The following is a 13,196-nucleotide window of genomic DNA, read 5'->3' as shown; positions in this document are numbered from 1 at the left end:
GACTATTCTTATATTTTAAGATGTATATGATTTTTTTTTAAAAAAACCCAAACATATTTCCATTAGTAGAAACATAGCTTCCTGCATGCCAAGACAACTTAAAAGGGAGAATACCTTTCACCATGGAAATGATGATCTAGGAAAGCATTTCTGTTAGAGAACAAGTGACAAGGCAATATTGCTATTATACTCTTTGGATATGTAGGTCCTCCCCTCTATAAAGATGTACTCTAAAGAGAGTTTCCTGGAATTGTGAGAAAGTCTCCATGTGCTCCAGAGAAAGAGAATTAGTAAAGATCTCCCATCTTTACATCATCCCACCAGCAAGAGCAATTCCCTGATTGGAATACTCCTATCAGCAGAAAAATACTTAGACCCGATCTATTAGAAATAGATGAGCTTCCGGTACGGGGCGACGGCGATGGCGGCTACTTACTAGCCGTCCAGCTGGGAAGGTGTCAGAACCGCGGAGCGCAGCGCGTATCAGCTGGCCCGCGGTTCGGAATCCCCTTCCCGGGCAAAGGGAAGGGGTAGAGAATGCAGGAGTAGAGGTAGAACCCCTGAACCCCCTCTGGATTTATTCCTAGACGGGGTGGAAGGAGTGTTCCCTCGGAGCTCCTGCTGATCTCCGCCTCCCAGCTGTTTTTGCTTCTTTGGAAGCAAAAGAAACCGCCGCCTCTATCCCCGCGATTACAGTGTATTGGTGAGTAACTTTTGAAGCGGACAGAGCGGTTTAAAGGATTCTTTTTTTACTCTAGTGTTTTATTTCTTTTTTTTAGTTAGTTTTGGCTATCTTTCCTTTGTTCTTTCTTGCTGGCATGGAGAGAGAAAATAAGATGGCGTTTTGAAAGTGTCGGAGTTTTTTTTTTTTTTCTTTGTCTCTTTGTTCTTAAAGTACTGGACTTAAATGACTGTTCCTGATCTCTTTGTTCCTGGTTTTGGATTTTTCTTTTGATTTTTTTTCCTTTTTATTTTTTTGGACTTTTAAGGATTATAGTATTTTTGCCTTTTTTTAAATTCTGTTTCCCTCCTCCCCTTTTTTGGGGGGAGAAGGGAAGAGAGAACTGTATTTCATAAAATGGCTTCAAAGAGACAGCCGCCTTCTATAACATCTAAGGTGGTTTCCTCTCCCACAACTCTAATTGCACAACAACCACAACAACAACCCAAACATGTACCACCGACCCAGTCACCACCCTCCCCTCCTTTGCCAGGCCTGTCAGCACATGAGATTAAAGGTATAATGGGAGATGCTGTATCCCAAATCAGAGATGAAATGAAGCAACTTGTTACACAGATTAAATCTGAAATTAAAGAAGAGTTAAGTGGGATGAAGGTCTCATTAGAAGACAATAATACCATCTTGCGGCAAGATATAGTTGCAGCTGTATCAGGCTTGGCTACGGTGGTGGAGAAGCTGGACTCGAGAGTGGAGGAAGTGGCAGACAAAGTTGACTCTTTTGAGGATAAATTCCAAGATATGGAAAGGAAGATGGAGATTTCACAAGAAGATATCCTTATGTCTCAGTACAGAGAAATGGAGTATGCCCTGAGGATCAGGGGTCTTAAGGAAGACATGAATCAAGACCTGATGGAGATGGTGCTTACTGATTTAGCTGTTGCTACGAATATGGATAAAGGAGAATTACGCAGTGAAGTTGAAAAAATTTACAGAGTTAACTCCTGGATTGCGAAGCAGAAGAATTTGCCTAGAGATGTTGTGATTTATTTTACAAAGAAGTCTCTGCGCAACGAAATTATACAAGCTTTTTATAATAAGAGATTCCAGATTGCTGCCCAAGATATCATCATTTTAAAGGAAATCCCATTAAAAATTTTAAGAAACAGGAAAGATTTTGCTTTCCTAGTTAACGAGCTTAAAGCCAGATTGATGCCATTTAGATGGGAGATCCCGACGGGTATTGTTCTGAGCCATGCGGGGATGCGTTACAGGCTGAATACGGTTGATAAAGCTAAAGAGTTCTACAATACGGTCCTGGGTGCAGGCTCAGCTTCATCTGTTCAGAAACCCTTGAGTGGCAAAGAGTTGGAACAGCAATCTGAAGCATTAGGTCTGGTCTCTGCTGGGATGCTGCAAGCTGAATGGCAACGTCAAACAGAGGTTAAAGAGCAGAGGATGACCCGTGCAGCATATAGACATAAGGAGAAGGAGCAACGCAAGAGAGAGACTAAAGAATCTTCTTCCGAAAGTGTTTCATTGCCGGTGGGAGGAGCAAGACCTAAGAGTTCTGCAACACATGCAGCAATGGCAGATCTCCAGGGAGTCTTCTCCAGGCTCCTGTCTAAGGGAGATGGCAAAGTTCCTGACCTGGAATGTTAACGGTTTGAATTCCCCACAGAAAAGAAGGAAAATTTTTTACTATTTAAAGCAACATAACAATGATGTTATTTGCTTACAGGAAACTCATATTTTACTTAAAGATCAGAAGTATTTAGTTAACGCCCGTCTGGGATCTCATTTTGTATCTTCTGCTCCTGGAAAAAAGGGGGGAGTGGTTATCTATGTGAAGCAAAATTTACCAGCTTGTCTGGTAGAATCAGATCCCCAAGGAAGATATGTGATGATTGAACTTGGTTTATATGGTAAGAAAATACTTATAGTGGGACTATATGCACCAAATCAGCAACAGGAACAATTTTATAGATTGTTACATCAAAAAATAACTTTGCTGGACTATAGATCCGTGGTACTAATGGGTGATTGGAATGGTGTCTTAGATATACAAAGGGATAAGAAAGGTTCTTCTCCTCTTTTTAAACAGGCAAAATTACCTAAAGCTTTTTTTGACATGAAGGAGGATTGGGAATTAAGGGATTACTGGCGGGAATGTAATCAAGAGGAGAGAGACTTTACCTTTTTTTCAGATAGACACCAATCCTTTTCAAGAATTGACTTCTTTTTGATTACAACGGACTTATACAATAGAGTAAAGAATGTAAAGATTTTTCCTAGATCGTTGACGGATCATAGTCCAGTTTGGATGGAGCTGATTCAAGAAAAAGAGGAGAGAAGATCCTGGAGGGTGAATGAAAACTTATTCAGACAAGAAAAGAATGTTCAAAAGTTAAAGGAGTGTTTAAAGGATTATTTTGCTTTAAATATGTATAAGGGGACTTCAATGTCAATGGTATGGGATGCAGGTAAAGCATTTATGCGTGGGATCTTGATAAAAATGAATAATTTTCATAAGCAAAAGCAGACTCAGAAACGTAAAGAATTGGAAGATGAAATTAAATTAAAAGAAAAGTCTTTGATTTTAAATCCTTCAGATGAAAGCATTAAAGAATCTATAAAGTTGTTAAGAACACAATTTAATATGTTGCTGGCGGATCAAGCTGCAACTAACTTATTGTTTATGAAACAAAATACATTTTGTAATGCCAATAAACCAGGGAGATGGTTGGCCTATCAATTAAGAAAGAAACAGAGCAGAGAATAATAGATAAAATAAATTATAAGGGTAAATTAGTTTTTCAGAAGGAATTGATCAAGAAATCCTTTTTAGACTATTATCAAAAACTATACAAATCTACTAATGTGCAAATCTTAGATATAAACAAATACTTAAGCGAGGCTAGTTTTCCCAAATTGACAGAGGATCAGAAACATGAAATTAATGGCTTAATTACTAAAGAGGAAATTGTGATAGCAATTAAACAATTGAAATCAGGGAAAGCACCGGGTACGGATGGGCTGACAGCTGTTTATTATAAAGCTTTAATGGAGGAGATGATCCAACCATTAGGTGATCTTTTTAATGATATCTTACAGGGCTCAGAGATTCCTCCTTCATGGCGTAGTGCTTTCATATCTTTGATTCCAAAGGAGGATCAAGATCTTACTTTACCAAAGAATTATAGACCTATATCTCTTTTAAATGTTGACTATAAGATATTTGTTAAAATCCTAGTAAATAGGCTTATGAGGGTTGTGCATCATCTTGTGCATAAAGACCAATCTGGGTTTATAACTGGTAGGTATATGAAAAACAATGTTAGACAAATCATTAATTTATTAGAATATTTAGACAAGAACAACCAAGTCCCCGCAGGGCTGATATTTTTAGATGCTGAAAAAGCCTTTGATCAACTGAATTGGCATTTTATGTTAAGAGTAATTGAAGAGATGAACTTTGGTGAAAAGATATTACAAGCTCTTACGGTAATATATCAAAAACAAACGGCACAACTTATTGTCAATGGAGGTTTGTCAGAGGTTTTTACAATAGAGAAAGGTACTAGGCAGGGATGTCCATTATCACCGTTGTTGTTTGTTCTAACACTGGAAATACTGTTGATCAAAATTCGAGAGTCGCAGGAAATTAAAGGAATAGAAGTTAACAAAAAAGAATACAAGTTAAGAGCTTTTGCGGACGACTTGGTGGTTACTTTGTCGCAACCTACCCATTCTGCAGTAAAGTTATTACAGTTGATCCATTATTATGGTTTGGTTTCGGGTTTTAAGATTAATGTTAATAAGACTAAAATCCTACCTAAAAATATGACTATTCAGGAGAAGCAGACTCTGGCTAACTTGACGGGTTTTGAGATTGTTAATAAGGTAAAATACTTGGGGTGATGTTATCTGTTTCTAATGCAAAATTATTTAAAAATAACTATGAAAGGTTGTGGGCTAGTGTACAGAAGGACTTGAAGAATTGGGAGAAGTTGCAATTATCTCTCATGGGAAGAATTGCAGTGATAAAAATGAATATTCTACCCAAGTTTCTTTTTTTGTTCCAAATGTTACCGATTTTGAAGAATGAGATTAATTTAAGTGAATGGCAGAAAGGCGTCAATAAATTCATTTGGGCAGGGAAAAAGCCAAGGGTTAAGTTTAAAATCATGCAAGACTTCCGTGAGAGAGGTGGACTCAAGGTACCGAATTTGAAATTATACTATGATGCGGTGGTTTTAACACTAATTAGTGACTGGGTAAATTTGACAAATCTTGAGATACTCCATCTAGAGGGATGGGATTTACTTTTTGGGTGGCATGCCTATTTAATATTCAATAAAAAAGTGGATTGGGCTTTCAAATCTCACATTATAAGAATTTCCTTACTTAGGATTTGGAGAAAATATTATAAAGGTGATTTTAAAGTACCATTATGGGCTATACCTTGGCATGCGATAGAAGGAATAAAAAGAGGTGTTAAAATGGACATGGTGTCTTACAGACAGCTACTCAGATGGGATGGACAAAATTGGCAGTTAAAATCACGGGAAGAGTTAGCACAAGAAAATATTATTTATTCTTGGTTTCAATACAGGCAATTAGTAGACAGATGGAAGGTGGATTGTAAGGTGGGTTTTCTTAGAGAAGATGAAAATTTTATTAAGCAAGTGAAGGATCAAAGACAAACTCATATTAAGAGAATTTATGGGGTTCTAGTTGAATTGGACTCAAACGGAATTAATTAAAGATTGTATGATTAGATGGGCGCAGAACTTTAGTGAACCAGTTCCATTGGATACCTGGGAAACCATTTGGGTGAGAAATGTCAAATTTACACAAGCACAGAATTTAAGGGAGAATTTTTATAAAATGTTTTATAGATGGCACCTTGATCCACAAAAAATGTCTTTCATGTACCCTGACTTACAGCCTAAATGTTGGAGATGTGGTTGTTTGGATGCTACCTATTATCACATTTGGTGGTCGTGCAGAGAGATAAAAGCCTTCTGGATTAAGATATGGTGGAATATTCAGAGAATTTTTAGAAGGAGGGTAAAATTTACTCCACAATTATTTTTGCTAGGCATAGTTACTGATTGTGATACAAAGGAGGTTATATTGATGTTAAATTTGATTACAGCCGCAAGGCTGTTAGTAGGACAATACTGGAAGAAGGAATCTTTGCCTACAATGCAGGAATGGTTCCTTAAAGTGTCTTATTTGGCAGAAACGGCAAAGATTTCGGCTTTTTTAAAGGAACAAACGCAAGAGAAATTTCTTGCTGTTTGGGATAAATGGATAAAATTTATACAATTTAAATTGGATATAAAAAAATATCACATAGCTTTTTCATAACTTTTATTTTTATATATATATACATATATCTCAGTGTTATATTTTCTTTTTTTATATATATATAACTTTTTAAATTCTTTTTTAATTAAGCCTATATTCTGCTCTGGGAAGCTCAGGGGGGGGGAAGGGGGTGGGTGTTTTGGGGGGGGGTCGGGGAAGGGGAGATTTGTTATGTCATGTTTAGCTTTTTTGTATATGTTGTTTTTCGTTTTTTTGTAAAAATTTATAAAAATTTTCAATAACAAAAAAAAAAGAAATAGATGTTTTTACATTACAGTACCAATGGGCTGTAATTCTTCATACAAAAATGCAATAAGCTTTTTTTCATGAAGATTACTTTTTGAATGAAGCAAAAACAATGACAAAAGAGAACTACAGTAAACATCTTGTGGAATAGTTTTAAATATCATGATGCATAGAATAGTAAAATATATACATGCCAGATTAGAATGCATGGCATACTGCAGTTTAGGGTAATACAGATATGGTTTTTAATTGACCGATCGATTGATTGACCATATGATTTTGGTCAAAATTTGAAACAATTTTTTCACACATACCTCAGCATTCCATACGCAAGAGTAGAACGAAGAGTTGTGGGCCCAAAATGTGTAATATTTCTTCTATGAAGACTCTCCTCTGTTAATGCAATCCCTACTATCACTTCATTATTGTGGATATTGAGAAGAACCTTGAATAAAGCAGATTAATATTGGTTAGGTGTTAATAATAATTATTATTAATTCACTCCCACCAACACTGATAGGGCAAGCCACTAGAATATAAACTGAGAGCAAACTCTACTTCTTACTAGATAATGTTACCTAGTTTGGATAATGAAACATCTGCAAGAAAACAACCAAGCTCAGAGAGCACCAAGGATCCCTCATTTCCACCCTGAATTACAAATATTCTCCTTTATTCTATGGGATGTATTACACATGTAAACAGAGCTGAGTTCTGGGGATTAATGGTAGGATATTGTGCTGTTTGTTTCTGCTGTAATGGACAATGGAACTGAGAACTAGAAAAAAAGTCAAGGATTATGGCTAATCCAATTCTGAATTAATACCTTTCTTCTGGTAATTGTCTAATCTTCAGACCATATTCAGAAGTTATTGATTGGGATTGAAGCAATGAACCTCTAATTCATATAGTTTTCTCTATTCTCTCCTATTGTGAAGAAACGGAAAGTTTCATTTCTGTTTCAGATTAAAATGTATTTGTGTGATTATTATGATCTACATCAGGCATGTCCAACCATGCAGTCCTGGACAGCTAGTAATACGACCCTACAAGGTTGTAAACATTTTAACATTATTATATTTTTATATGTGGCCCAAGACAATTCCTCTTCACTCAACGTGGCACGATAAGTCAAAAGGTTGGACATGCCTGATCTAAATCAAAATAACTACGATTACTAAAAAAATATGTTACTTGAAATATAGCTGTTTCATACCTAATTGTTTGCAATTAGTCTATCTGAAATAATCAAAATTATCCAATAAAATATAAGATAAAGCATAGTGCAGCATTATGTTAGAAATCAACATTGCATCAGAGAGAAGTGGGAGGCCATAGGCTGAAGGCTTAATGAAATTCACTCCCATAACGGTAAATCATGGTTTATAGTATTTAGTTTATAGATGCCCATTGCTCAGATATTATAGTCCATAAAGTTTATAGTCCATAAAGGTAGATCTTATAGTCCTTGACTTATGACTGTAATTGACCCTGGAATTACAGTTGAAATTCATGCCAGCAGTTAAGGTCACCATATGACTGCCTGATTGCCAGACCTTTTCTGCAGATATTGTTAAGTGAACACCATGGTTAAGTGAATCCATTGCTGGGAAAAGTAAATGCTAGTTTCAAGGAAAAAACAAAGTAAATTATGGTCATGTGACTGCAGGGTGCTGCAAATGGCTATACATGAAGACCAGTTGTTTGGCAACCAAAATGCAATTATGTGACAGGGAGGCTGTCACAACCTCAAATCTGGGAAAATCCATTGTAACTTCGAACAGTCACTGAGCAACCGATTGTAGGTTGAGGACTATACGTATTGTGTTTTAAACTGTTCTTCCCACTGAACATACAAGAGGAGACTTTTAAAGAACGAATGTTACCTCTATATCGAAATTAGTCATATCTGCTTTCCACTGAAAGAAGTCCTGTACAGCTCCTCCAAAATCTCTTGCTGCTTCATCTGATTTAAAGTTGTGATTATCACCAGCTCTATTGCAAGTTACGCGGAACTTCAGTGTTTCAGCTTCCATTTCCTGTTTCTTACCATCACCTGATTCATTTTTGTTGTCACCATTGGATGTTAATTCTTCTCTGGGTTCAGACTGCTTGTCAGCATCCGATGGTACTATTTCATCAGCATTTTCTGGGTCTGGGACTTCAGCAGATTTGAAATCATTTTGTGCAAGTGTTTGCAATTCTTCATTTCCTTCTTGGTTCTTGTTCTTATCTAGCTTCTCCTTCTTTGCATGACCCTGATGGTTGCCCTTATTTCGTCTAGTTTTTCTTTTCTTAAGGCTTGAATTTAACTTCCATACTTCCAAAGAGTTGGTCCAAGGGAGATCCTTAACCAAATCTTCTAAATCCTTTAAAGCTTCTTCCTATAGGAATTTAATAACAGTTCTGAGACAAACTCATTGTATACAGTTGCATATTTTTTATAGTTCAGAAAATGAATTCATTTTTGGAAAGCAGTGGATGGTCTGCTGATACCTGTATGTTTTGTCACTTCTGATTACAGCTGGCTTCAGGAATGTTCTCCAAATAAATGTTTAGCTGTTACCTATTAGGGACAGGGTCTTTTTAACTGGGCGCAAAGAATACAGACTGCCTCTCTGAAGACCACATGTTAAGTAGTTTCAAATGATTCTTAAAATGTGAGTTAAATGGCATTGTTTTGGAGTCTCTTTTATCTTTTAATGTCTTTTTTTAGTTACAGATGGTTATTCTCTCTATTTTTAGCTATTTATGCTTTTTGTTTCTATATTGTTTTGATATTGTGCACTAAGCATCATTGATTTTTCTCTTAGAGAATGGTGAGCTGTATTTCAAAGAAGAGGCTCTATTCCTGCAGTTCAAATCAATGCCCTCTGAGTCTTCATTTTTATAAAAATCAACATAGTCTTGAAAAAATAACTGCCTAAGTTGTTCATTTTGCTCTTCCCTCTCTACTTGCACAGTATTTATTGGACTGAAGGTTGAGAAATAGAGATGAGATTTCATAAATTTCAGAAGCTTTGGAGAATGGTAAAGTATCAATAATAAATAATACAATAATACAATAAATAAATATTCTCAAACCCCAATAATTATTGAACTATTTTTGTAATTTAAAATTTGAATTTGCTTAGAATTATGGAACAAAAAATAACTTACCTTAGTTTCTTTAAACTGATAGTCTTTGAATTCTTGAACAACGACAAATAAATTATCAACTGATCTTAGCTGGTGAACCTGTTATGAAATTACAAATTCTTATTTCACATGACATATATGTATAGTACACAGTACAATTTTAGTTTTTACAGTTTCAAAAGTATACAAGCTAAAACTGCTGCATTCCGTACTATTTTTTTTAATGAAAAGTTCTATTTAAAAAGTAGAACGTAAATCTACTAAATATATTTAAAAATATTAGCTGGGATATATGCATTGCAACCTTATAAAATTTGGTATAATTTGCTATACTCTATCAATACCAGCTTGCCTGGCTTCAAAAATGTTTGGATCAGTTCAGGGAAGTCATGGGGATCAGTGTAGATTAGCTTTGACTGCCTCTGAAGGCTATTGGCTGAGAAATTAATAGTTGCAGTTGGTTGGCTGCTGTAAGGACAGACTGCTGAACTACAGTAGTGGCCAAAATTGTGGAAACCTTTTGGGAAAAGTATATTTTTGATGTTTGATGACTAATAACACCACTTTTTTGTGGAGTAGTACCATAAAATTATATATCAACAGAAAGATAATTTAATCAAGAATGTAATGCAACAAAGTTTATTCAATTATCTATATTGTATTCTATGAAACATTATAGCCAAATAACCAGAAAAGGGAAGCACAACTTGCTTAGGTTGATATCTGGTAGCTTTCCTTCATCTGATTGTAGCCAATGAGCATGAGTGTTTAGAGAGCCAATCAGGTGTCATCTTGTTTTGGCAATGAGCCAATCAGATCACAGTAGGATTCGGTTATTGATGTCATGTATTGAAGCTGAGAGGAGGACATTTATCAGTGTGTTATGTGATCGCTATCAAGTTGGTTGGGGTTTTTTTGTGTTCTTTCATTTAGTGTGCTTGTAAAATGTAATAAAATTAAAGTAATAGTGCAAAGAGTTGACTGGTTGTCCAGAAAGCGATGTAAAATAGTATTATTAAGTGAACAAGGCTACAGTTATAAGAAATTAGAAGAAAAATTGGTGGAAACTTAACCAAAGGTGGCATTTCTACTGCATACTTTTCCCAAAAGGTTTCCACAATTTTGGCCCCTACTGTATATGGATTGGTGGTCCGATCCATCTTGTGTTTATAGTCTGTTCTTAATCCACTCATTGTGATTTGCAGCTATCCAATCTAGTTTTTACAACAAACTATGATAAAACAACATATGATTTTAGTAAAGAGTATGAATCAAGTCCCAGCATGTGAATTCAAGATTGTCCAGTGAAATATTATAGAATATCTTGCCAGAAGCTGGAATGAATATTAGGCTATAAATCTGAAATTTGTAGCCATCAGGAATATGTACATCTGGGTAACCTCAAGGAATATTGCAGCCTCAGACCAATATTCAAATAGCAAATTGCAAAATAATAAAATTTTCAAACCTTTGGAAGATTTATAACCGGAATTTCAAAGTAGATCTTCCCACGGCCCTTGCTAATTCTAGATTTTGATCCTAATTTTTCTTGTACTTCATCCGCAGCAGTCAGCTCAAATCCAGTTGGTATAGTAGCTCCAATAGTGATCACAACATCTTTAGGATTCTTTAGGCCTTCACTATCCTCATCTAATGGTGTACTTGCGTCACTGAGGTTCACTTCAGATAACACATCAGCAGCCTTTGCAACTTCAGACATTCTGGCAGTCTGGTAGTTTTTATAGACCTACCATAAAGAAAATACAAATAAATAAGGAAATATAAAATAACAATTAAAATAATTGTTACAGTCTTTGAAACAGGAGTAGAACCCAAAGCAATAGAAGTTCTTATATTTTTACCTGTGTAAAATAATGTGCTTATTAACACATAGCATATCTAGGTGGTGAGGTGAACGTTCACAAGGGGGAGAGTTTCTTCTGTGGTGGCACTCCAGTATGGAATTCCATTCCCAGAGAAGAGTCCACATTAGCATCATTTTGCTGTTAGGCTTTTAACTGTATATCTTAATTCATACTGTTTTAATTTTTGAAAGACCACTTTGTTTCTACATAGTTTACATGATGCTTTTACTTTGTACAGGTAGTCCTCACTTAATGATTCTGTTTAGTGACCATTCCAAGTTACAATAGTGCTGAAAAAATAACTTTACAACCAGTCTTTCCATTTAAGGCAAACACAATGTCTCTACAGTCATGTGATTGAGATTTAGGAACTTTGCAATCAGCAAGTATTTACAACTGTTGCAGTGTCCCACAGTCACACAATCATCATTTGTAGGCTTTGTAGCTGGCGTCCAACAAGCAAAGTCAATGCAGAAGTTGGCAAGTCGTGGTCATGCTTAACAATCATGGAGAAATGCTTAATGACTGCAACGAAAAGTGACATTGTCACTTGATGTCGGAGCTGTCAGTTCCAATTGTGGTTGTTAAATGAGGACTATTTCTATTTTACTTGATTTTGTGTATATATTTTTATTCAGATTGTATTTTTAGTGTGTTTTATTATAAATCACACAGAGTGCTTTGGATATTGGTTTTAAAAATTTAATAAATAAAATAAATATCTTGACCTAGCAGATGAAAAACTGAAACATGGAATGTGAGAAGAATAAATGATGAACATAAATTAATAAATGAAATGAAAAACATATTTCTGTGAAGAGAAAAAAGGTGCTAATTTTATGGAGCTGATGCTGCTAAGTATAGGGAGTCTTCAAATTATGACCATTCATTCAATGACTGAAATTAGATGGTGCTGAAAAAAAATGGACTTGTGACCATACCCAAAGTTATGGCTGTTGAGAAATAAACTGATTTCCAGTAAATGTTAAATTGTATAATACAATGAGAACTATGGATCTGAAAATTTATGTATTAAAAAACAGGGTATTAGGTGTCATGAAGTCTGTTGTAAGGAATAAATTCTTGTTGGAAGAAGCAAAAATACCTATATATAAAAGTGTGCCCTTGCCCACATTCTTTTTTTTTTTTAATTTCAGAATAAAGATAAAAATCTGGATGTAATGGGAATGGATTACTTTATGTTCTAAAAAAAAATTAGGACAGAGTGGAATGCAAATATGGACTAAGTATAAAAGCACTTGACTGTACAAAAGAAGCTTCTGTGCTTCTGTCATACTATGCAGAGAAAACAATGAAGATGCAACTGCAAAACAGGCATATGAAGAAAAAATGGATTGGTACAGATGAAAGATCAAGAAAGTCCGGATGGAGGAAACTAACAAAATCCTCAGAGAGACATTTTAACAAAAAGTGAAACAAGATCAGTCTGCAAGGGCAGGGAGACACAAGGATGAAAGATGCTGATCTCTCATATTCACTTTCTTAGCTATCCTTATTTCTTATCCCTATTCTGGACTTTGAATAAAAGTGCTTACCCCCAACGGGCAATATACCGTGATTGGCACGTACCTCGGTATGATGACCGGGCTGCTTTGGATTTTTCAGCCAAATTTAAAGAACACCCACACTAAAAGTGGGTAGCTTCGGAAAAGGCTCTCCCTTCTCGCCCAGTCTGCCTGCTGCCCTCGTCCCCTGTAAAGCGAGAATCTGAGACGGAGCGGGAAGAATGAATCGCAGCTACGCCGGGCGGAGCCGAGGCCTGCGCGAAGCGCCTTGGCTTTCACAGCGCCGCCTTCCCTCCTAGCGCCTCTGCACGAGGAATCCCCAACCTCTCTTCCGGAAAAAGGAGAGGGGCGGTGCGCGGAGGCTTC

The 13,196-nt window shown here is 36.0% G+C and overlaps 1 protein-coding gene across 1 annotated transcript in view; it reads right to left on the bottom strand.

Moving 5' to 3' along the window:
- The window catches only part of THUMPD3 (THUMP domain containing 3), a 23,665-nt gene extending 10,469 nt beyond the window's left edge, over positions 1–13,196 (bottom strand). Inside the window, exons 1-5 of the mRNA XM_039368450.1 lie at positions 12,895–13,196; positions 10,908–11,186; positions 9,461–9,538; positions 8,188–8,685; positions 6,616–6,746 (exon numbers count right to left, since the gene is read on the bottom strand). Of these exons, the coding sequence (XP_039224384.1) occupies positions 6,616–6,746; positions 8,188–8,685; positions 9,461–9,538; positions 10,908–11,159 (959 nt within the window). The 5' untranslated portion in view covers positions 11,160–11,186; positions 12,895–13,196. The remainder of the gene's footprint in view (positions 1–6,615; positions 6,747–8,187; positions 8,686–9,460; positions 9,539–10,907; positions 11,187–12,894) is intronic.

This window comes from Crotalus tigris, unplaced genomic scaffold (assembly GCF_016545835.1).
Source record: "Crotalus tigris isolate CLP2741 ecotype Arizona unplaced genomic scaffold, ASM1654583v1 scf7180000020795.235405, whole genome shotgun sequence".
In the NCBI taxonomy this organism is placed as follows: domain Eukaryota; kingdom Metazoa; phylum Chordata; class Lepidosauria; order Squamata; family Viperidae; genus Crotalus; species Crotalus tigris.
This window is presented reverse-complemented; position numbering and strand designations above follow the sequence as displayed.